General features: G+C 38.0%; 1 protein-coding gene across 3 annotated transcripts in view; it reads right to left on the bottom strand.

The window, feature by feature from the left end:
• Nucleotides 1–23,958, bottom strand: part of DIS3 (DIS3 exosome endoribonuclease and 3''-5'' exoribonuclease) — a 29,019-nt gene that overhangs the window by 1,063 nt on the left and 3,998 nt on the right. The window contains exons 3-20 of one of the 3 annotated variants that reach the window (XM_032791056.2): nt 23,678–23,871; nt 23,497–23,570; nt 20,582–20,749; nt 18,196–18,360; nt 15,401–15,514; nt 15,165–15,302; nt 14,188–14,334; nt 12,669–12,785; nt 10,349–10,450; nt 9,334–9,398; nt 9,146–9,230; nt 8,349–8,476; nt 7,316–7,402; nt 5,918–6,072; nt 3,636–3,852; nt 2,009–2,177; nt 1,271–1,429; nt 589–711 (exon numbers count right to left, since the gene is read on the bottom strand). In XM_032791056.2, the coding sequence (XP_032646947.1) occupies nt 589–711; nt 1,271–1,429; nt 2,009–2,177; nt 3,636–3,852; nt 5,918–6,072; nt 7,316–7,402; nt 8,349–8,476; nt 9,146–9,230; nt 9,334–9,398; nt 10,349–10,450; nt 12,669–12,785; nt 14,188–14,334; nt 15,165–15,302; nt 15,401–15,514; nt 18,196–18,360; nt 20,582–20,749; nt 23,497–23,570; nt 23,678–23,871 (2,407 nt within the window). Of the gene's footprint in view, nt 1–588; nt 712–1,270; nt 1,430–2,008; nt 2,178–3,635; nt 3,853–5,917; nt 6,073–7,315; nt 7,403–8,348; nt 8,477–9,145; nt 9,231–9,333; nt 9,399–10,348; nt 10,451–12,668; nt 12,786–14,187; nt 14,335–15,164; nt 15,303–15,400; nt 15,515–18,195; nt 18,361–20,581; nt 20,750–23,496; nt 23,571–23,677; nt 23,891–23,958 lie in introns of all 3 variants that reach the window. The other 2 variants (XM_032791057.2, XM_075061549.1) reach the window with 2 other exon arrangements.

The following is a 23,958-nucleotide window of genomic DNA, read 5'->3' as shown; positions in this document are numbered from 1 at the left end:
AGATAGCTGGGCATATACAGAAGTTGCTGTGAAAAGGAACAGCCATTTCTGTACCAAGTTTATGATTCTTAGTAAACTAATAGTTGCATGAGCTAAAACTTGTCATTTTGCCCATAGAATTTCAAATTAACATTATATTTACGTAGTAATATATTTCTCAATCTGGAAAAAGACCCTCAAACTAATGTCAACGGGCATGTTAACTGCATCTCTTTTAGAGAGTCAATTACAAGTTTATGGTCTGTGGGCTGGGGCTTTGAAGTTCAAGTCAGATATTACTTCTGATCCACCAGTGGAATTTCCACTGGTGGGAAAAGGTGCTTTGTGGAAGTGAAATTTACTTTAGAACCCCTTCTTAAATATCTTAATTTTAAAAATGTGTGTCTCCCACAGCATGTAGAAGCCACTTTTTAAAAGGCACTGAAGTCAGATTTGTTTTTGTTAAAAGTAGATGTGACTTGTGTTACTGCAATCTCCTAATAAATAGAAATAATGTTTTTTTAAAAAGTTAAATATTAAGTTTACTATCCAATAGTTTTAAAACATCTGAATTATATGTTGGTTTGCATTGTAAAGCCTGTGCCTTACCTTGGGTTCTACCAGCGCCATACGAATTTTCTGGTGTTGGATGTTGGAAGCATCTAACATGATATTCACTTTAACCTTGTCAAATGTATGAAACGTTGTGTTTTCCACTGTAAGCGAAGGCACCTGGAATGTGTCAAAATTTTTACATGTTTTTTTCAACATGGAACTTTATATCTGAATACTTGAGGCTTACAATTCATCCAACATCTTAGCTCTCTTATTTTTGCTACCAACTGTATGTTTTCCCAGTTTATAAACAGGCACCATTCACAACTCCTAATGCTCACACAAGCTACATGCATCAAAGAAGTTTCCCTGTAGTTTTAATAATTCTTAAAGATAAGCCTAAAATATGCTAATTAAGAGAGAACACTGACTGTCCAAAGTATCAACTAAATTAAAAAAAAATAAAATCAAAAGTGAGCTCAAAATAATTATGCTATAGCTGGATTTCATTAAAAATTAATGAATGCTGTTCTCTCTCAGAACCTTCTGTATTTAAAAGCTTGCACACAAGGAGTATGAAGATGAATTGCTGTTACTACAGATTAGTTTATAACTTTAAGTATACAATCTCTTATGCCAATTCCCTGCATGTAACTACTGGATTACTGATTTTAGATTGTGCCCCGTTATCAAATGAAAAACCAAAATAAAAATAAAATCCCCTGAAATATTGTACCTCATCATTGTAACTGAGGTTTGGCTTTGGTTTGTCTTTTTCTTCAAAGAAGACAGTTCCTTCTAAACCATATTTGGGAATTAGAACCACAATTGCATTCTTTCTTACAAATAAAATATATGCCTCTTCATTCACTACTCCTGTGTTTTTGAAGAACAACTGGAAGAGAGATGAATCATGAGGATAAAAACAAATGTTTAGGCGGTGAAAAGATTTACTAAAAACTGAGATTATAATGGCTTGTTATGAAGACAATTATCAAACAATCACAAGTAAAGCATGTTCATACTATTCATTCAGACAGTGTATTAAAGTATCTGGCTATAGTTCACAACTTTTTGCTATTTAGCTGCGATAGTGGGGTTCAGATAATCCTGGGCTCAATGTATTTTAAATTTAAACTGTATTATTTATAAACTTTTTAAAAAAATACATTACAGTAGTATATATGGTATTTTTAAAAACAAAAGTAGTACCAGGGAGTCCTTGAGGTATCTTATTATTCTAGATAAAAGTAAGATGTTCTTTAGAAGCAGCACTCTAATGTTGAGTATAATCTCTTTAGAAAAGAGAAGTTTTCAAGGCCCTTAACCATTCCTTACATGCTTCAGACTTGACTTGTATGTTATTGCCCTGCACAGTACACCAAAATATTACCTACAGAGATGTAGCTCTTATCACAAATGTTCACTCTTTCCAACAGTTTGAAAAGCATGACCCCATCTCAAAACTACTTACCTGGGTATGGAATGCAACTGATGCTCTTTGTGCGTACTGAGCCATTTTATGTCGGTAGTTGAGATTTTTACACAGGTCTGCTAGTTTATGTTTATCTGTAAGTTCTGGGTAAGTACTGTCTGCGTTTATAGCCACTGCCAACAGTCGATGTACTATTATATCAGCGTACCTGCACGGATAAGATAAAAATCACTAACAGAAGTCTGAGCCAACATATCAGAATGTACTCATTTTTTGGAAGTTTCTGAATCTCATCTTATTTGTATTAATGAAATTACTCAAGTTTTTTTAAAAAGTTTATCCCAGACACGAGACTTTATTGAACTGGTGTTATGGTTGTGTGCAGTCAATAAGCAACTCTATAAAAGATCGATAAGCAACTCTATAAAAAGGACATCGCTTTACTGAATAGAACTGTTCCCTGTGTGAATTCAAGATTATATTTGCTTATTTTAGTGACAAAAAATCTGCTGCAGAGCCAGCACGGTGATGCAAGATTACTTTCCGATTTCTACATCATCAACAGAATTCTTTACTATGTTCCACCTGCAGACTTTTTATTATTAGTGATGTGTAAACCAGAAACACAGTTAGACTTTCAAATTCAAGGGGGAGTCTGCACATTGGCAGTTGAGCCATAGTTTTTTTCCTTTGTCAGTTGAACAAATTTAAATGTAGAATGATTGATTCAGCATAGGATGCCAATGCAATTTTTAACAATTTTCAGAACACAACTGAACCCGATTATGTGTGAAACTATGGCAGGACAATAACTTTTGCTTACACAAAAAGATATCCAGTTTGGCTACTGACATGTTATTCTTGGACTTTTAACAGCTCTACAATTTACCAACAGTTGTACATATGTATTCCACAGGAATTTCAATTATCTATATACAACACATTTGCCTTAGATATACATCTAGGGAGTAAAGATAAGCACAGGTAGTTTCCATAAAAAAAAAAAAAAAAACTTAGATCCACCTGTATGTCAGGGAAATCCTAAAAATAAGCCCTTTTTAAAAAACACATATATTGGAATTACGCTTTACATGCACACTTGGTTTTCACATCACATTCTCACTTAAGCCGATAGTAAGTTACTCGCTTCCCTGTGTAACATAGAGATGCAATGTCATTTACTAAGTTAATGTTAAATTAAGGTTACGTTTTATATACGTAAATCAATCCCTCCCAAAATATTTTTTACACCCAAATTCTGCCGCAGAGCTTTTACATGGTAATGATTAGCCAGATTCTGCTGCAGGTTCTTTTTGGCATGTCTCATCTTAAATAGACATAAAAAAATGTGATTTTATACACCAGAATCATGTATTAAAGATATATTGCTTTCCACTTAGAATACAGAAACAGTCCTATTTTATGGAATGTATGACTGAAATCAGAATACTGAGCTTGATGTCATGGGAAAGAGTTACAGCAAACCTAGGAACCCAGGAGTCAGACCAAGATTACAGGAGCACTGCACAAGTCATCCTTTTCAAATATAAATCAAAAGAACTATAATGAAATGTTGTTAATTATGAGGCACGATACAGTATGTAAAGTAGTTTTAATGCATTCATCACTCGCTTTTTTCCTTTGAAAGTTCCATAAAGTAAATTACCTTCTGATGGGTGAAGTAAAATGTGTATAAATAGGTGATGCTAAGCCGTAGTGATGAAAATCATTATCCATTCCAGAACAAAAGTACACAGCTTGCATCATGCAGCGAGTGGCCAAGATTCGCAACAGTGTATTTAGATATGGGAATTCAGGAGATTCAGCTTTGTCTAAAGTGTCAGCTAGAGCCTTTGCTGAATCAGTCTTAATTTCCAAATTCTGTAAGAAAAAAAGCCAGTTATATTATTGTCAAATCCTTAAAAATTTTTAAAGCCATATGCAGGAATTTAACGGCATCATCTTAACACTTCCAAACTTATCAGGCACGTGCAGCCCCACATACTGCATCTCAGTGGCTCTCAAAGTTATTTGATCGTGCCCCCCTTCTTTGTGTCTGTAGTAGTTTACGACACCCCCCGGTCCTCAGCCAGCAGCCGCTGCTCTCTGGCAACCCTGCTCTGAAGGCAGAGCAGAGAGCAGTGGCTGCTGGCCAGGCGCACAGCTCTGAAGGCAGGGGCGCCGTCAGCATCAGCAGAGAAGGGTGACATAGTATGGTATTGCCATCCCTACTTCTCCCCTGCTGCTGCCCTCCGGCTGGCCACCTGAATCTGTGCAGTAAGTTCTCTTTTTTCCTAAAACTTGTCTCACATACCCAGAACACATTCCATGCCCTCTACCCCCCACAGTTTAAGAACTTCTGTCACATCTGATAAGTCACCTTAGAAGTGCTGACAATTTGATAAGATGTCAGTACCTTAAAGAACAGTACAGTTCTGCACATGGACTTTGATAGGCCAGCAGCAAAGAGCTAAAAGCCAACATTCTAAAAATTCAGCAAAATGTCAGATATAATTAGTAGGGTAGCAGAGGGAGGGTGGAGGAAATGACTGTTAAAATTAATCATTTTATGATTTTTTTCATTTCTTCATTCAGCAATGGATTGAAGGTGAGATGCAGGGCAAAAAAAGAAAAAACAGGAGAAAGATAAGTCTGCTCAGTTTTAAAAAGAGTTTCTTCAAGTGCCAACCCTACAAATTTAACCAGCTCTCCAAATCAAAGGGGGGCTCTTTCCTTCTAGAACATCATCACCACTAGTAAAGATTCTCCAGGTCAAATTATGTCCTCAGTGGTGATGCTGTAAATGGATCTCTGTAAACATGAGTGTTGATGATACATGGCATAAATTCCAACTCATTGTTCCACTGCATTATTGGTTTTACCAGGCAAACAGTGGTTTAAAATTTTAGCTACTATACTAGATAAACAGGACTCAATACACACACAGACCAAATCCACTGGGAAAAAATGGTATTTTGACAGTCACTTTTCAGATTAGAAACACAAAAATCATCATCCCAATTTTACAGCTAAGGAGTGACTTATCCAAGACCATGCCAAGTCGGGGCAGAACTTTCATCACGAAAGAAATTGTGCACAGCCTCTAGAAAGTAGTAACTTTTTTAAGAAGTTCAATCCGAAAGGGGCACAAAGGTGTACCTAAGATAGACAGACAGAAAAAGATTGAAGTTCAACTTCTCTTTAATGAAAGGCAACAAATTTTTAGTTAATTCCAATCTTAACTCATCCTGCTGATCTAAGTGTTACACAAGAACATGTAATTTTAAAATTAGTTGTTTTGGCATTCATAGAATATCAGGATTGGAAGACACCTCAGGAGGTCATCTAGTGCAACCCCCGCTCAAAGCAGGAAGAATTCCCAGACAGATTTTTGCCCCAGATCCCTCAAGGACTGAACTCACAATCCTGGGATTACCAGGCCAATGCTCAAACCACTAAGCTATCCCTTCCCCGACCTTAGTTTATGTTAAACCACTGACTGGTCATGTTTGAAATACTATCTTATTTCTAGCTTCCAACAGTCATATTTGTTTTCAGAACCCATTAATTACAGGTCACTGACACTCCCTTTAAGTAAATACAAAATACATTAACCAGCATAAATGATATAAAATACAACACAACACAATTACCTTAAAAATAGAGCTGTTAGACTAAAGAGGGAAAAACAGCCTTCCACAAGATATAGAAGATTTAAGGTTGTATTGTTTCCTTCATTCAAAAACAGGTATTTGACAAATGGGTTGGTGGAACAAAGCATAGACAAAATGCTGCAGGGCCAAGTTGGAATTAAAAACAAAACAGAATACACAAAATAATGGAATTTTGGAATTTAAGTGGCCCATTAGAGAAAGGTCTACACAGCAGAAAAGCAAAAAACAGGCCTTTATTTAGAATTACTTTATTCTAAAATGTTAAAACTTAGCTTGGACTTCGCTGCCTTCACAAGGATGTCATAATTTGATGGAGGAGGAGCCGGGTGTTTCCGGAGCAAGGCATATTCTGAGAATTCCTCATGAATTTTTTTTGCTACGGAGATATTGGCAAGCAACATAAACTCTTCAACCATGGAATTGGTTTCTCTGTCAACAGGAAACATTTTGCACTGTTAGAAGAATATTTAAATTTTTGATTTGCTTAAGCACTCAATAAAGAAGTCTTTTTACTACCTCTGACAAGATTCCAAAACCAAGTCTAGTAAACTAGCAATTTGGAACATTTATACAAACATAAGTAGACAAAAATCTTAAAATATGTAAAGACAAACCTATATTTACACAGGTCCAAAAAGGAGGTAGAGACAGAAGCAAAAAGTTATACTAAATCAATCCTACAATTTATCTGAGGGGAAGAATAGGGAGAAAAATCACAACAAAAAGTCTGTAAATCAGATCACCATGGCATTGGTTTATTCAGCATTTACTCAGAAGGGAAATTACAGGATGAGCCACTTTACATTTTCTTAATATAATTGTTCTAATATTAAAGCACACTATACATAAAAAAACTCATTTGCACATATGTGCACCTATGCAAAATAAAGTTGAGAGGATCTAATGGAGTTAAAAAATTTTTTAATTTGACTCAAAAGTTGGGCTGGGTTTAAAGGGAAAACAAGGAGCTGGCTACACAGATAAGCTTGGTTCCCCTCTTCCCAAAAGTCCCTTGGCAGCACTATGTCCTACATTAACATAAAGTGTCTCGGGATCATTGTGCATGTATATAAATGCTGTGTGTCTGCCCAGATCTGTCTCCCAGTGTGCCCCACCCCATGCTCTGTCCTCCTTTGGCCCCCAAACTTCAGGCCCACTGTTTCCAACAGGCAGCATTTGTCCTCATTACTAGGAGGGGGCTGGTAGAGATCCCTCTGCTTCATTCCCACATGCTCCAGGATTCTGGGGAAGGGATTCTCCATTTGCTTCCTGTATGTGCAGCATGGAAGCTGGACTCTACCCTCTCATTCCCCTGCTCACTGCCTTTCAGCTGGTACTGCCTCTGCCTTTCAGCAGGCGAACTGAGCTCTTATCTTTTTGTTCATCAATGTTAGGTAGCCGCACAAGAGACTGAGGGGGAGTGTTGAGCCTGCCATTAACACTAACGTTAGACACTCAGGATTTGAAAATTTTGTTTTAAGTTTGTAAAAAGTAAGATATCAATTTGAAATATTAAATCAGAGTGGGTCCCTAGTACATATTTCATAGACTTAGGAAATTCATAGAAATCATACAATCATCTAGGATTAACTGACCAAACTTAAGTGGACTCTACAAATGCACTATTCAATAAACAAAACAACTCCTCCTACCAGAAACCCATAACACATACTTCAGCTCTTTGGTCTGCAAATCAATAGGATCATGAGTTTCACTATCCATATGGAAACGAACTTCGGGTGAGGAAAGTGTTAAAGCCCTGAAAGACAATAAACAGAACAAAATAATCATGTATTACAGCAAAAAGTACTGGAAGGTTCAGTTTAAGTAGTCTGAACAATTACACTGCTTGACTGTGATATAAGTCAAGCAAGTGCAACTCATTTCTATTAACAGGAGTTAGGGGCAAACCAAAATATTACTGCACTTCTATGGGTATGTCTACACTTCAATCTAGGGGTGTGATTTCCAACTCAAGGAGACATACTCGCACTAGTGTGCTAAAGATAGGACATAGCTACAGCAGTGGAAGGAGTTAGCAGCCCCAAGTGTATGCCCATCAGAGACGCTAGTACATACTCGGGGCAAGCTAGCACATGTCTCCTCAAACTAGGAATTACACCCTCAGCTTGAAGTATGCACACATTCTTCTTGCAGGGATAAAGAAAAAAGTTAACATTCCTAAATATGCACCTACTTGAGATGACTGAATATTGTAAGATGAAAGCTGGAAACAAAAAACCTCTTTTATAAGTTTCTTGTACATTAAAGTATTTCAAATGATACTTAGCAGTCTGCTACAGCTCAGGTTGCTTCAGTTTTAGTTAGAACCTCAATTCTCTAAGTGGTTTCCCCCCACACTATAGAAACTTTCTGGCATTCCTTTAACTCAAAAACAAGTCTAAACAGTAAGTTTTGCAAAGTGGCTATGCTTTAAAATATAATTGGCTTGCTATACAAACCTTATTACAAATATCTATCGCAAACTTACAAAAGAAAATTAAAAGGTTAAATATAGTTGGAGAACTTAAAATAACTACTTTATATATAGTCTATATTACTTTATAATAGCAACCTAGCACTGATCTTTGAAATGTTATATTGGCTGGTGCAGACTAGCACCAAGCAGCGTGATATAGTTGGACAGATTTAAAACAACTAAACAGATGAGACCATGACATTAAAACCAATTTGAACAAATTTACCCATTATCAATTCTTCTCTTCTTCAGAATTTTTGCTAATCTATTTAGTCCACGCAAACTAGTAGTAATATCATCTTTCATGTTTGCAGAATCAATCCTCATCTGTGCTTCAGCGTATGTAAGGGATGCCTTGAAAAGAAAAACAATGTGACAATACCACATACAACTAAGTATTGAACAGCAAAATGTTCTGCCCTCTGTTGAAAATACAAGCCACAGTTCATTGTCAAAGTATGCTGAAAACCGGCACAAACAAGGAAATCATAATTCCAAAGACTATCACTCAACACTGAATTTACCTCATCATCCTCAAGTGTTCTGAGACTAACACAACAGAAAACATGTATACAGATGCACAAAATTTGGCTTTTGCACTGTACTTTTTAATGTCTCAGAGACACGTGTTAGCTCTGATTTTCAGATGTGCTGGCCACTTGCAGCTCCCATTGATTGTACAAGGAGTTATGGGTGCTTGACACATCTGAAAATCAGGCCCATTATTGACATATATTTATGAACGTATATCAGGCCAAAAAGTATAGGAAGAGAAATGCAACCCCTTGTTTATTTGCCTTAACATGTTGATTCAGGCACGGCATTTATTTTGACTTTATTTAAAAAGTCATTTTCTAATTATTAAATGAAATAAAAACTTAGAAAAAAGACAAGGAATAATGAAAAGAAAGAAAAACTCCTATATATTGAGTCTCTGGATCCTGAGGACATTCAGTTTCCAGTACAGTTTATCCAAGCTGTTTTTATAAGCATTAAAATAATATTTTAATACACATAACTAACCTTGGAATTAATAACACTCTTGGTAAATCTGGTTTTTAAAATTTCAGCATTGTGGTTCATTTCCCATATACATGAAAAGGCAAATCTAAAAAAAAAAAAAAAAAAAAAAAGAATCAACCAAAGTTAAAAACATGGAAAACATCTGGAGCTACTTGGACAAGATCTAAATATGGATTAGGTACAAATACCTGTCCACGTTGGATCTCAAGGAGCATAAATTGGAGCTAAGCAACTCTGGAACCATATCAATCCTCTGTAAGACACGGGATAAACAAACTATTTAGTAATACATACAGTTTTACCTAAATAAGTTAGAGACTTCTTTCCATCTCAAATCATATAACGAAATATTTAACAGCAAGAAAATATTGGTTCTAAGCTTTTATTAAATGGCTCTTCCAGCTGGCATTAATCTCATCATGAAAAATATAAAATAGTTTTTTTCAGATTTATAAGAAAAAGGAATACACAACTTCAAAAGAAACTTATTGCTTCTGAGTGGACTCTAACAGCTGTCAGTTTTTGTAACAGCTCTTTCTACAGTAGCTATTATTGAAAAGAAATGGTGGTTCACAAGAAATATACCGCTGCAAGCAGGGCAAAACAGATGGCGCTGAATTGGGCACAGACATCTGTAAGATGGAGCCTCTGTAGGCTAAAAGAGATTCTGCAACGAGAAAATTGAGCAGACACCACAGCTTTGACTCTCTTGTTGCCTATGAATGCCACATCACTGTATTTACTTTACGATTCCCTATTTTTGCCAACTGTTCTGCTGTAACTACCAATTACTGTGTCAGCTCTGCTCTGGCTGACTGATGACCAGGAAGTGAACTGACTAACTCTGATGTTTAACAGTGATCTGAAAATTACAATGAGGTTAATACCCCAGAGTCAGAAGTATGTGGAATACCTCTCTTAATCCTGCTATTTGGGACATACAGTATATGCAACATACTTCTAAAGTGATGTATTTCTTATCGTGATTTAGAGAGAACCCTCAGAATAATCTACAGTCCTGCTCTGTTGGCTGACTCTCGATACAATGTGTGTTTAATTCAACACTTTATCCAAATTAAGTGCAGTCTAAAGGCCTCCCTTTTGTTCAGTTTGGAGATAATGATGTGTCTCCATCTCCTTCAAATAAAATGTTAGCAACAACATTCCACCAAAACAAGAAAGCTCTGCGAAAAGAACATTTACTTTTTCACATAGATATACGGTTGTCCCTCTTTTTGCTGACTCTTGGTCCAAAGCGTTGCCTGGTCGAATAAAATGGCTGACGTCTGCAATATGTACACCAACCTTTGAAAGAAACAGAACATGACTTTCAGCATATCACATTGTGTGCATTTTATGGACTGAAGCAGTGATTCTTGAATTATTTTAAGCAGACATTCACAACATGAAAGACCCTCTGTATTTTTCATCTCTCTTCACAATCCCATTTCCCTGCAGCAACTAGTGCAATTGATTACATCAGGGATCTGCAACCTTTGGCACATGGTCCACCAGCGTAAGCACGGTTTGTTTACCTGCAGTGTCCGCAGGTTCGGCCGATTGCGGCTCCCATTGGCCGTGGTTTGCCACTCCAAGCCAATGGGGGCGGCCGGAAGTGGCAGCCAGCACATCCCTTGGCCATCCCTTCCCACAGCCCCCATTGGCCTGGGACGGTGAATCGCGGCCAGTGGAAGCTGCGATCGGCCAACCTGCAGACAACTGGTGCTTACCCTGGTGGGCTGTGTGCCAAAGGTTGCCGATCCCTGGATTACATGAACAAGTAACATTCATTTAATTTCACTTTAAAGTAATGTTTATAGTAGATACAACATTGGGATGCACATTGATTGTCTAGGTGAGAGACTTTACATTTACTGGGATGGTCTCTGTCCTTGTTGCTTGCAGCCCCCACTGCTCTATTCCCTCTCCAAGCCAAATTGCAATTTGGTTTTGTCATCCTCCATGCTTGCTAGCCCTACAATTTTGGTCTTATCTGCTATTATCGTCACAAGCTAATATATACCAAACACACAAACTAGTTGTGAGGTTTTATGAGCAACTCAAAAAAAACCCCAAACAACCCCCACCTTCCCAACCTTTGTAAAAATCTCTCAGAATCCTAGACTGGGCTACTGGTTTGAATATAACACATGGAAAATGGGAATAGCAAATACTATGTATGCACAACATTATGGTAAAAATTAACTTTTCAAATTTCCTGAAATACAGGCTTGGTTTCTCAACATTAATGTTAACTAGTATTAATATTTCACGTTTTTGTTTTTTTTTTTTAAATAGACACCAGAGTTCACTAGTGAACCTGTGCTACCTGGATACAAGCACACAGTTTCAGATAACATGGAAAGCTATACACATGTATATGTGCATCTGTATTATGACCCTCACCCTACAAAGCAATCGGCACTGGAGACCAAAAAGGCTAAACAGAGCACAAATGACCTCATAGGAGTCCATCTATGGGATTCTGAATGCAGGATCAGGGCCTACTACTACACATTGGAAGAATTAAAATACTTTATATTGTGCATGTGCAAAACAACTAAATTTCAAATGGTCATATCTTTACTAACTGAAAACCAATGTTTTTCACACCTAGCCCTAGATCTCAGTGAGACTTAATTCCATGCTAAGTGTGTCAAATTTCCACTAACTATTTATTTAATTTGTGTATAACTTAAAGAATAGCCAAACATAAATGGGTCAAAAAAAGGAAGTAAAGAAAGATGTAAGATCTGTGGGCAGACAGCACACTTGGAAGATTTCAAGCCAAGAGCAGGATTATTGGGAAAATGATGAGTGAGAACTGAGGATTGTAGCTAAATATGTTTTACAGCCTAGAAACGTCTCCTACTGGCAACCACTTTAAGGACTTGCTGCCACTTAAAATGCCACAGATGCATTGTCGTAGCTTCACTGTCATAGCGTTTTAGTTGTAGACACTACAGCGTAAGTAAGTAATCCACCTCCCTGATAGCTGGTAGCTAGGTTGACACAAGAATTCTTCTGTCAACCAAGCGCTGTCTGCATGAGAACTTAGATCAGCTTAATAATGCCATTCAGTGATATGGATTTTTCACGCTCTATTGACAATTAAACCTACTTAATTTTCTAGCGTAGACCAGGCCTAAGAGTCTCGTTGAAACAAACACAGCATTTACTCTAAATGCTGACCATAACATTGCAAATCGCACACACATTTCAAATTAAAAACAAACAAACAAACAAACAACATCTTTGTGACTTTATGGGAAAAGTGACACTTCATCTCAAGAAATATTTTTAAAAATCCTTCTTGTCCACTCAAGTCAAATTTCATTTAACATGCTGACATCAGTGGCTCCATTATTGCAACTGATGGAAGACAAAAACGTTTTCTAGTGCCACACATTAAAGAGATCCCATTTCAGTTCCTCCTGCCATTACACTGTTTGAGAAAAGGGGGGTGGGGGGGAGAATGACAAATAAAATGACCCATAGATAGGAAAATAAGGGAACAAAATACCTCTAGATTTCCATTTTCCAGTTCTCTGCAATGTAATGCATCATCAATATCAGTACAGCCTGGAGGATCCACGCTACATACACACAGATACCTTAAGTCTTCTCTAAATTTCATGTCCTGAAATTTTAAACAAGGTTTTTCAAACATGTTGCAGAAACCAAACTACAAAATATCATTAGAGGAATGTACTTTGGGGTAAAATTTTCAAAAGCGGGAGCACAGGTCACATTGACTTTCTGTTTTAGAAGAGCTCTCTTGTATAGAGTTAGGTCAAGATGTACAGGTACTACAGTGATGGACAGAAGAACTATGAGAGAAATTTTTAAAGCATTTGCTAATTATTGGCAAACAGAAGAAAAAAAGACAAAAGCTTTTCATGAACTGAGTCAGCATGGAGTTAGCAAAGGATCAGGAGCCAAGAAATACTGGTTCTGACACTCAGTCCCTCTGAGTGTCAGAGCCAGTATTTTATTTTTGGCTCCTGATCCTTTGTACAGTCCATGCTGACTTGGAGTTCATGGAAAATTTTGTAGTTTAGGAGAAATCATATAACCTCTCTGTCTCAGTTTCCCAGTTTTAAAAAAAGTTGCAAAGATGTGTAATGAATGTAAAATGAGGATACTACCCACCTACCTCACAGAGGTTATACAAGGGTCAGTCAATGTTTGTAAAGTGCCTTGATTATTTTATAAATCCTAAAATAGTTATTTCCCACATTTAAGTTAAATCATTGGAGGAAATGTACTTGGAACTCATTAAACAGGAAATTAACTAGTTGGTTTTGTATTGAATATGCTTTGAAGATTTAGGAGAGTGGCTGAAGCAATCTCATACAGCATAACTCTTGCTAGTGGAATGAAGGGAGGAGTGAGGTAGAAACAACATTTTAAAAATTCTCATCCCAAGAGGTGGTAGGTTTGGAAAAGTTCTTCCCCTCCCATCTTTATTCTCTGAGATCCCTTTGCAACAGAGAGAGAAATTTTGTGTCTGGTTTTGAAAGAGGAGACGTGTTAGTCACAGAGCTCAGTTAAAACTGGTGTTGTCATAGAGTGACTGGCCCCTTTAAGACGGAGTGTGGTCCAGCGCACTCTATGACTGGATACCTGGTCTGAACCGGTCTTAAGGGAAAACACCTGGCCCTAATAAAGGAAGACGCAGTACAGAGACTGCAGAGAGTGAGAAAAAGGTCCGACAGCAAAGACCCTGAGATCAAGGGTCAACCCCAGGAGAGGCTGAGAATGGCAAAGCAGGGAAGAGCCTATGACACTAGAAGCGTTTTGAGACAGTACCTCAGAGAGAAGAAGCTGTGCCCAGTTTCAGGCAGGGGGTAGATCTTTGTGTGCATGTGTTTATTTTGAACCATATGCCAATAAAACCAGTCCCTGAGGAGGGGTATTACTGAACAGAGAGAAAGACTGTGTGGAGCTCAAAAGGAGCCCTGAAAAGAGAAAACAGAGGTAGAGTGCTACAAGGGGGTGCTCAGGTGGCAGCCACTCTGTTACATGTGTTTTTAATTTACCTCTTCTGTAATGCTCCATGGCATTTTTGGTAGAAAGCTAAGAACAGCCTGGGAGAAAGGCTGATGGGGAACATCATGTTCAAGAAGTAGAACTTCTGTCTCAGTCTCTTTATCTCCAGCAGACCCTAAATTCTTTACAAAGTGACCCTAAGAAATGAGAAAGTGAGAGAGATTTAAGCAACATCTTGACACAGGGCTGTTTGATAATCAAATTCTTAACCCTACAATAAGTTAGGCTGTTATGGATCTAAACTGTATAGTGCACTCTTCTCTTAGCTATTTTGGTTTTTTGTGGTGCGTACATTTCCAAAGAACTGTTCTGGCCAAAGGTATTTAAATTCCAAGATTTTACTCACTGCGTATTTCCCATTTTGGAGCCCCAATGGCGTCCTTATGAGAGAGATGGTACTCTCTCCTGTTATACTCTCTCCATATTTCAGATTATAATACTCTTTTGATACTGATTTGATTTCCCAGATTGTTAGAAATACGAAGTTCTTCTTTCACTTTAAAGTCTCAAAGTGCTTCACACAGGTTAACTTCAAAAACCCCTGTTTATTATTTTTGAGTACTGTCAGTGTATGCAACACTGTACAGGAAAAGGAAAACACAGCACTCCCTAGTTTATAGAAGTAAAACACTGCAATCAGTTCAGAAATATTTCATTTCAGAACTTTAGGACCAGACTTTCAAAGCCTAAATACAAGAGCTGAAAGTAAGTAACAGCTATGGATGCTCAGCACCTCTGAAAAAAAGTGGGGCCACTTTAGACGCTCAAGTTTGAGAGCTGTGGCCTCAAATGTTATTCACTCAAATAATTATGTTGGGAACTTCCTCAGCATCGCTGAAGGTACGCAAAACATGTAACACAAAAAGATTTTAAATCACCTAGCTTAATACTACTAATAGTTCTGATCATTAGATTAAAAATTACTATCCTCAGATGTATAATAATGAAATTTTTATTTTAAACTTACATTAGGATATCTGGAATTTCTGGGCCAACCATCAATAGCAACAATAATTCTTTGTCCCTCTAATGTGGAAGCTTGTCTGGTTTCTATTCGAATTCGAGGGATCCTGCGATCAGCTGGTGTAAACAAATGCCGTCTGGCCTGTTGAAAGAGAAAAGGAGGAGAAATAACTTTTCCCCTTCCCCCTCTTTTTTTTTTTTTTTTTAAACATTTACAACAAACAGAGAGTATTTGCTTACCTCTTTTATCTGTGATTTGGAAAGCATGCCACAAAATGGTCTCCAATTTCTTTTTATAATACCTACTACTCTTCCTGATGGTCTCAACATGTTCTTGTTTATGGAAGATTTTAGCTAGGATTTACAAACAAACTGTATTTGAATTCATGATTTTAATATAGCTAAGATAGTAAATAATCTAACTCATGCTTTAAGGACACAATTTTATCAGTCACTGTAATGCTCATAAACTAGATTATGACATCATAAATAGAATCATGCCTCTCCCCTCCTCCCATATCCTTTATACCACTTTTAATGTCCGCAAGGTGTGACATCAGCTGCTTTGATCTAGATTAAACTGGTATTAACCCTAAATTTACAGATATATTACACATAAGAACACAGTGGAGGGAAAAAGAGCTGCAAAAAGGGTCCATAGATTCCAAGGCCAGAAGGGATGACATGATCACCTACTCTGACTTCCTGCATAACACCAGTGACAGAACTGCCCCCCAAAATAATCCTAGAGATATTTTTGAAAAACACGCAATCATGACTCCACCATGACCCTTGGTAAATTGTTCCAATGCTTACTTACTCTCACTTAAAAATGTACACCTTATTTCCAGTCTGAATTTTTCTAGCTTAATCTTTCAGCATTTGGATCAGGTATACCTTTCTCTGTTAGATAAAGAGCCCATTATTGAATATTTGTTCCCAATGTATGTACTTGTAACTGATCAAATCACCCCTTAATCGTCTCTTTGTCAAGATAGACTTAAAGAGATCAGTGTATTTATCGTCATAAGGCAGGTTTTCTAATCCTTTAATCATTCTCATAGCTCTTCTCTGAACTCTAATTTATTAACATCCTTCTTGAATTGTGGGCACCAGAACCAGATACAGTATTCCAGCAGTAGTCGTACCAGTGATAAATATAGGTTATTTTACATCTATCTGCCCCTACTTGAGATTACCCGGTTTATTCATCCCAGCATCCCATTAGCTCTTTTGGCACAAGGTCAAACTGGGAGCTCATGTTCAGCTGATTATCTCCAATGACCTCAAATCTGTCTGTGTGAGAGAGGAATGCTCTCTTGTTCTGCTGCCCACGCAATCCCCCTACTTTCCTCCACCCTTGCTGTTCTGTAAACCTCTTAACAAAAAGACTCTCATTACTTGGGGATGCGAATGAGGTGGGGGGGAGCTATGTGCTTATTTTAAGATAACCATTTAAAAGGTCAGGAAATTCAAAGTTAAGGTAACAGGCATTTGACTATATGGAAATTAAGGTGCCCACACTATCTTAACTCTACTCCCACAGAAACACTATCTTCCTGTCTCTTTCTGTGAATGGGTATCACAAATACGCACCACAAAATGTTTTATAACTGATTACTTACATACATGACCCCACTGAAGGCTAATGGTTTGTCATCACACTTAACCTTTGCTCTTTTCATGTAAGTACTGTACTCTGGACCTAGCTCCATCTAATAACTAGCTCGTGCATGGAATCAGAAGATAATCATGTGAGAACTTCCATATATTCCAGGACTCGGACCATTTATGAGCAGGGACTGATCACCCCCCGTGTGCTATTTTTCTTATTAGAAACTTGTACAGTGTATCTTTTTTTACATATCTATCCATATTTAGTACATCTGTATGACTATAATAAAAGCAGGAGTTGGCAGGACAATTGTGTAATTAAGATTAAGGCATCCCAGTTTTTGTGATCACTGATTAGAAGAAATCTGTTACAAATTATTTGTAATCAAAAATAAAAGGATGGTGGAGTTTCTGATTTCTCTCAGAAATTACTAAAGGCGGTGTTTAAACAGAGCAGGCATCTTTTCTATGTCTTTAAAAGAGACAAATATTTGAAAACGTGAAATTTAACTTTACGTGTGAATTTCCTGGTTGTTGGGGTTTTTTTGTTTTAACGAGCCAATGTTTTTGTAAGGTATTTTATTGCTACCTGCTTAAGCTGCTGCTAAGTACTAGTATATTTAATGCAGAGATCGGCAACTTTTGGCCCGTAGCCTGCCAGCGTAAGCACCCACGCGGACTGGGCCGGGCCGGTTTGTTTACCTGCCACATCTGCAGGTTAGGCTGATTGTGGCTCCCACTGGCCGTGGTTCGCCGCTCCAGGCCAACGAGGGTGGCGAAAAGTGGCGGCCAGCACATCCCTCGGCCTGTGTTGCTTCCCGTAGCCCCCATTGGCCTGGGACGGCGAACAGCGGCGAGCAGGAGCCGCTATTGGCCAAACCTACGGACGCAGCAGGTAAACAAACCGGTGCGGCCTGACAGGATGCTTACCCTGGCAGGCCACGGGCCAAAGGTTGCCGATCCCTGCATTAATATTTACTTTCTTGGTATAGGAATAAAAGTTAAGATAAGTTATCAATAAATTACCATCCCCTTAAAAATTGAAAAAAAAAAAAAAAGAAGAAAAGAAAGCAGGTAAACTGGAGGATACATCTAGTTTTGAAGGAAACTTTTATACAAATCACATGGAAAAGAGAGAGTGAGAGATAAGATCTGTATCCAGCCACAACCTGGCTACACTGGCATTCCTGATTTCACATCTCTCACCACTAGAACTGGATGAAAAAAATGGGAATCATTGTTTCAAAATTTTATCCTTTTTGTCCAAAGTATAAATTTTGGAAATTTTTGACTAGACCTATTCAATTCATTTTTCAAGAGCTGATATAGATCTTGCTCCAGGGTGCTAGGCAACAAGAAGAAAGGGGACAACACAGGAGCACAAGTAGGACTGAATCAGAAACCTGTGATTTATATCATACAGTATTTTCTTTCTCCTCTTCGTTTTCATCATCATCTTCATTTTGACCCTCATCTTGCAAAACTACAGAGGATGGTGCAACCCACTGGTCTTTTGCCAACAGTTCCACAGCTACTAGATCTTCATGAACTGCTCGGTTTAAATTTTTAAGTCCTTGTATAATTATCTGTTTAAGAAAACAATGTTTTAGATATTAAAATTACAAAATTTTACAGTAGTCCCCCAGAGGCCCTATTGTGTTAGGCACAGTACACAGGTACAATAGAAGCAGCAGTCCCTGTTCCAAAGAGCTTATGCAGACTAATATAAGAGCTATCAAAAACTATTTTTTCCACCCCAGGTCTCTTTCAGTACTAAATATACTTTTCTAGTATTCTCACTCCCAGCAACCACACATTTCAGATTTTAACTCAGATAATGCTTGGATTTTCCAAATTTAATCTCCTTTTATTTTTAATCTTTGTTTCAATGGATTAAAAAATTTAGCTTAAATGTATAAGAAACTTTATTAAAGACACACATGCAACCTTTCACATGTTTCCTTTGTGACACTAGTAAATCAAGTGCCAGTTCTGACCAAGTCTGTAGGCATTAGCTAGAATTGACAGACTCATAGCCGCAAACCAAACCAGCATGTTTGTAATACTAGGTATTATTATTGTAAGAATGTATTTAGTCTTTAGACTCTATGAAACATTTGTAAGTTGCTACATATGTTAATCTCACTTTAAGGTCTGTATCCCATTCTATAAGGAAATATGTAAATTTTGCTATATGACCTTGAAAATGATTGCTCTGAACTTGTGAACACAGGCAGGGGAATCGTCCTTCTCACTCATTAAGAAGGTCTATCAAAATTAAATGGATCATTAAAGGACATCACAATACAAAGGACTGGTGAATGGCCTTATCACACCTTGGAAATGCTACATGCAAGGGAGCTCCTCTCATGGACTGGAAGGTCAAAAGTTAAAAATAAAACGGTCAAAAGAAAACTATTCATCTCTCTTTGCTGTTTGAACTCTCACAGGGTCAGAGACACTAAACCAGGGGTCAGCAACCTTTCAGAAGTGGTGTGCTGAGTCTTCATTTATTCACTTTAATTTAAGGTTTCATGTGCCGGTAATACATTTTAATGTTTTCTAGAAGGTCTCTCTCTATAAGTCTATATATTATATAACTAAATTAGTGTTGTATTGTAAAATAAACAAGGTTTTCAAAATGTTTAAGAAGCTTCATTTAAAATTAAATTAAAATGTTGATCTTACACCACTGGCCCGCTCAGCCCGCTGCTGGTCTCGGGTTCTGTTCATCTAGCAGGCTGAGTGAGGCCTGCAGCCAGGATCCTGGCTGGTAAGGAGCCGGCAGTCAGAACTCCAGACCGGCAGTGGACTGTGCAGGGACAGCGGCCGGAACCCCAGACCGGCAGCGGACTGAGTGGCTCAGCCCGCTGTCGCTCAAGGGTTCCATCCACCAGTGTTTTCAGGCGTACAAGCCACGGCTAACTCCCCCAGGATTACCAAAGATCAATGTCCTTTTTATGGAAACAATGCATCCCTGTGTTAAAGCATAACTAAAAAATGTTGATTTATAAAAATTCGGTGAACTATACATTTACACAATTATTCTAGGTCTGTCATGTTTGGTATCACTGTGTTTGTGATAGACAGGACTTTTAAATGATATCTAACTTGACCCATATCCAAAGACACTGTATTATCAAAGTTTCCATCAATTGTAGGACCTAGAGCTGGGAGAAAGCAGCAAGTCCTCCCTATGACGCCGGGGGTGACACCACTGAAATTATGATTTTGTAGATTTTTTTTTTTTTAAACAAATCAAATGACACCTTTCCTACCTTTCTGTCACTAATTTGCCCACAGAATGAGATTTTACTACATTACATTCCCAGATTACTAACTTCAATAAATGCTCAAGAAGATGAGAAAAAAATATATATTTGAATGCACTCTAGACGTATTTCCTTGCTCTTAATAAGTGGACTTGTATATCGGTCAATAGAGAATCTTCTCACTTCCCATTAACAAAAAAAGAGTCAGACTAGCGGCAAAGAAAACTGGAGGGGAAAAAAATGGCCAAAATAAAACGCACACTGCTCACAAAAAAGAAGCGGACGGTGCTATAAAAACCAAGATCTTGGGGGAAAACCTGAGTTAAAGACAACTGGGATGACATCACATATAGATAATAAATGTAGGCCACAAAAAATTGAGAGAAAGGGCTTTCATTAAGTGAATGGACATAATAGCAACATTTCAGATCAAGAGGTCATGTGGCTCATCTACCTAAATCCTTAGAAACCCATAAGTTATTCATTAACACACACTGGATGTTTCTTAAAATATGAAATCGAATGCAAAACTCACTTCTTTGTTCTCTTCAGCATCTCCATGAACCCATACTGTAGCTTCAAGATAATTATCTCTGTTGGCTCTGAAGGTTCCTTGAAAGTAGATTCCAGATTTTATGCCTTGTTGTAATTTGCTAAGGGGGAGATGCTCTGAAAAAATTATCCTTCCACTTTCTATTTCTTTCTGTTAAAAAAGTTAAAATTGGTAGTCGGTTCATTGCATTCATAACTATCCTAAAACTAAGTTCATTGACATCAAATTCAGCCTACCAAACTCCATTGCAAAAATTAGAGGTATAGCCATTTGTTTATGTAGCAATAAGAGTATATAAAAATGTGCTAGGTTACTGCTAACAGGAAGTGGATTACTGTCTCAAAAGGGAGAAAGTAGTTAAGGACATTGAGGTCAATGGTAATTGGGACGAGTTGCAACATGGATTTACTAAAGGTAGATCGTGCCAAACCAACCTGATCTCCTTCTTTGAGAAGGTGACGGATTACTTAGACAAAGGAAATGCGGTAGAATGCGGTAGATCTAATTGTACCTCGATTTCAGTAAGGTGTTTGACACGGTTCCGCGATGGGGAAACTGTTAGTTAAATTGGAAAAGATGGGGATGAATGTGAAAGTTGTAAGTGGATTAAGGAACTGGTTAAAGGGCGAGACTCCAGCGGGTCGTACTGAAGGGTGACACTCGTCAGGCTGGGAAGGAGGTTACTTAGCGGAAGGAGTCCCTCAAGGATCGGTTTTGGACCGATCTTATTTAACCTATTTATTACTGACCTTGGCACAAAAGAGCGGAAATGTGTTAATAAAAGTTTGCGCGATGACACGAAGCTGGGTATATGCTAACACGGAGAGGAGGACCGGGGATACTATTCAGGAAGATCTGGACCACTTGTACACTGGAGTAATAGTAATAGGATGAAATATAATAGCGAAAAGTGCAAGGTCATGCACTTAGGGATTAATAATAAGAATTTTAGATATACGTTGGGGACGCATCAGTTGGAAACGACGGAGGAGGAGAAGGACTTGGGGTATTGGTTGATAGCAGGATGACTATGAGCCGCCAATGTGATATGGCTGTTAAAAAAGCAAATGCGGTGGCTTTAGGATGCATCAGGCGAGGTATTTCCAGCAAGGAGAGGAGGTGTTAGTGCCGTTATATACGGCGCTGGTGAGACCCCACCTGGAATATTGTGTGCAGTTCTGGTGTCCCGTGTTTAAGAGGATGAATTCAAACTGGAACAGGTTCAGAGACGGGCTACTAGGTATGATCCGAGGAATGGAAAATCTGCCTTACGAAAAGAGACTCAAGAGCTTGGCTTGTTCAGCCTGGCCAAAAGAAGGCTCCGGGGGGATAATGCTTGCTCTATATAAATATATCAGGGGATTAACGTTAGGGAGGGAGAGGAATTATTTAAAGTTTAGTACTAATGTAGGCACTCAGAGGACGAATGGGTAAAACTGGATATTAGGAAGTTTAGACTTGAAATTAGACGAAGGTTTCTAACCATTAGGGGAGTGAAGTTCTGAACGGCCTTCCGATGGAAGTAGGGGGCAAAGACTTATCGGGCTTTAAGACTAAGCTTGATAATATATGGAGGGGATGTTATGATGGGATAGTTTAATTTGGGCAACTGATTTTTGGATTTATCACGCAGATAAGTCTGTCTCGATTGGGGTCTGTTGAGGGGATGTTTGGATGGGATGGGAACTGAGTTACTGCAGAGAATTCTTTCTTGGGTGCTGGCTGGTGAGTCTTGCCCACATGCTCAGGGTTTGCTGATCGCCATATTTCGGGGTCGGGAGAGGAATTTTCCTCCAGGGCGGATTGGCAGGGCCCTGGAGGTTTTTCGCCTTCCTCTGCAGCGTGGGGCATGGGTCGCTTGCTGGTGGATTCCCTGCAGCTTGAGGTGTCTTCAAATCTCAATTTTGAGGATTTCAATAACTCAGTCATGGGTTCGGGGTTGTTATAAATGTGTATGGGTAGGGTTCTGTGGCCTGCCTTGTGCAGGAGGTCAGACTAGATGATCATATTGGTCCCTTCTGACCTATGAGTCTATGAGTACAAGGACCCTGGAAGCATCACATACTGGGAGTTCTTTCCTTCTGCCTGCAGCAGCACACCATAGCCATATATTGTGGGGATGTCAAGTGCTTTTATATTTATTCAGAGTTTAATCATGACAGCATCAAGTCTGTATGAGGGAAAACTGGTTTCCAAGACAATATTTATTAATGTTCCATGTAACCCCTCACCGCCCGCCAAATCCTAAGCCTTTAAAATCCCAACCAAATTAGATGATTTAAAGGATTTATTAAACCACAACTTTAAGAGAAATATTGAGCAAAGTGAGAGCCTTGGAAACCACATCAACTCTAATATATTTAATAAATCAGAAAATATCTATATTTTGTCCCATATTAAATTATTGTTAATTACATAAGTATGTAGGTATTTGGAATACCTAAACTGTTTATACAAGTAAATCATATATTAACTAAAAATTTTACAGAAAATGCTTATGAAAAATATTAAATTAATGTGAGCTCTAAAGCAACAGGAACAATCAAAGAGTTAACTGGTCCACAATCCAGTTTTAGGCAATTTTTGTTTGCACCAATTATTCTGGATATGGATCTACATTTTTTTGTTCAATTGATATTGTTTTCATCCGACACTGAATGAGGAGCTCTCTACCGTAACTGTGATTTCTGCATGTAACTTGTAGCTATTTTCTAATAACTGCATAAACAGTGCATTCAGAGCAGCATTTCTCATTTTATTTCTCTAGAGCAGCAGCAGCAAAACAATACTGTCATTAAACGTTGACAAGTTAAGACACATAAAGACTAATATTACCATATTGCAAAACATTTATATTTCTTTTGAAGAGCTGGAACAAAAAATAAAAGAAAACATACCCCTTCATCAGATACACAAGCAAGCCGATCTACAAGATCAGGATTAGCTATCAAGCTCTTTATATATTCTTCACCTATAAAAACAAAGGCACAAAATTATTTATTTACAAGATAAATATGAAGACACTAGGGGGATTTTTACATGTCAGCAATGTCAAATACTTCATATCAATAAACTTACATGTATAAGCAACTAACCCCTCTTGCACAGCCTTCTCTTTATTATTTCTGTCATTTGTTAGTAAAATAACTTGTATGGCCTCCTCATTGTTTATTTTCTTCAAGTGTTCATCATACCATTTTGTTGCTACCCGGATGGCTTTATCATTGCGGTCATTAGAAGTTTCTCCTTGTTCTTGTTCTATGTAAGTTTCTCTGAAATCAACAGAAAATCCTAAAGCAAGGTTAAGTGTGATGCTACTGATGTTTAAATACATCAAACAACAATCTAAAAGTTCGGGG

The sequence above is a fragment of the Chelonoidis abingdonii genome, chromosome 1, assembly GCF_003597395.2.
Source record: "Chelonoidis abingdonii isolate Lonesome George chromosome 1, CheloAbing_2.0, whole genome shotgun sequence".
In the NCBI taxonomy this organism is placed as follows: Eukaryota; Metazoa; Chordata; order Testudines; family Testudinidae; genus Chelonoidis; species Chelonoidis abingdonii.
Note: the sequence above shows the minus strand (reverse complement) of the source record. Positions and strands in the feature narration are given on the sequence as shown.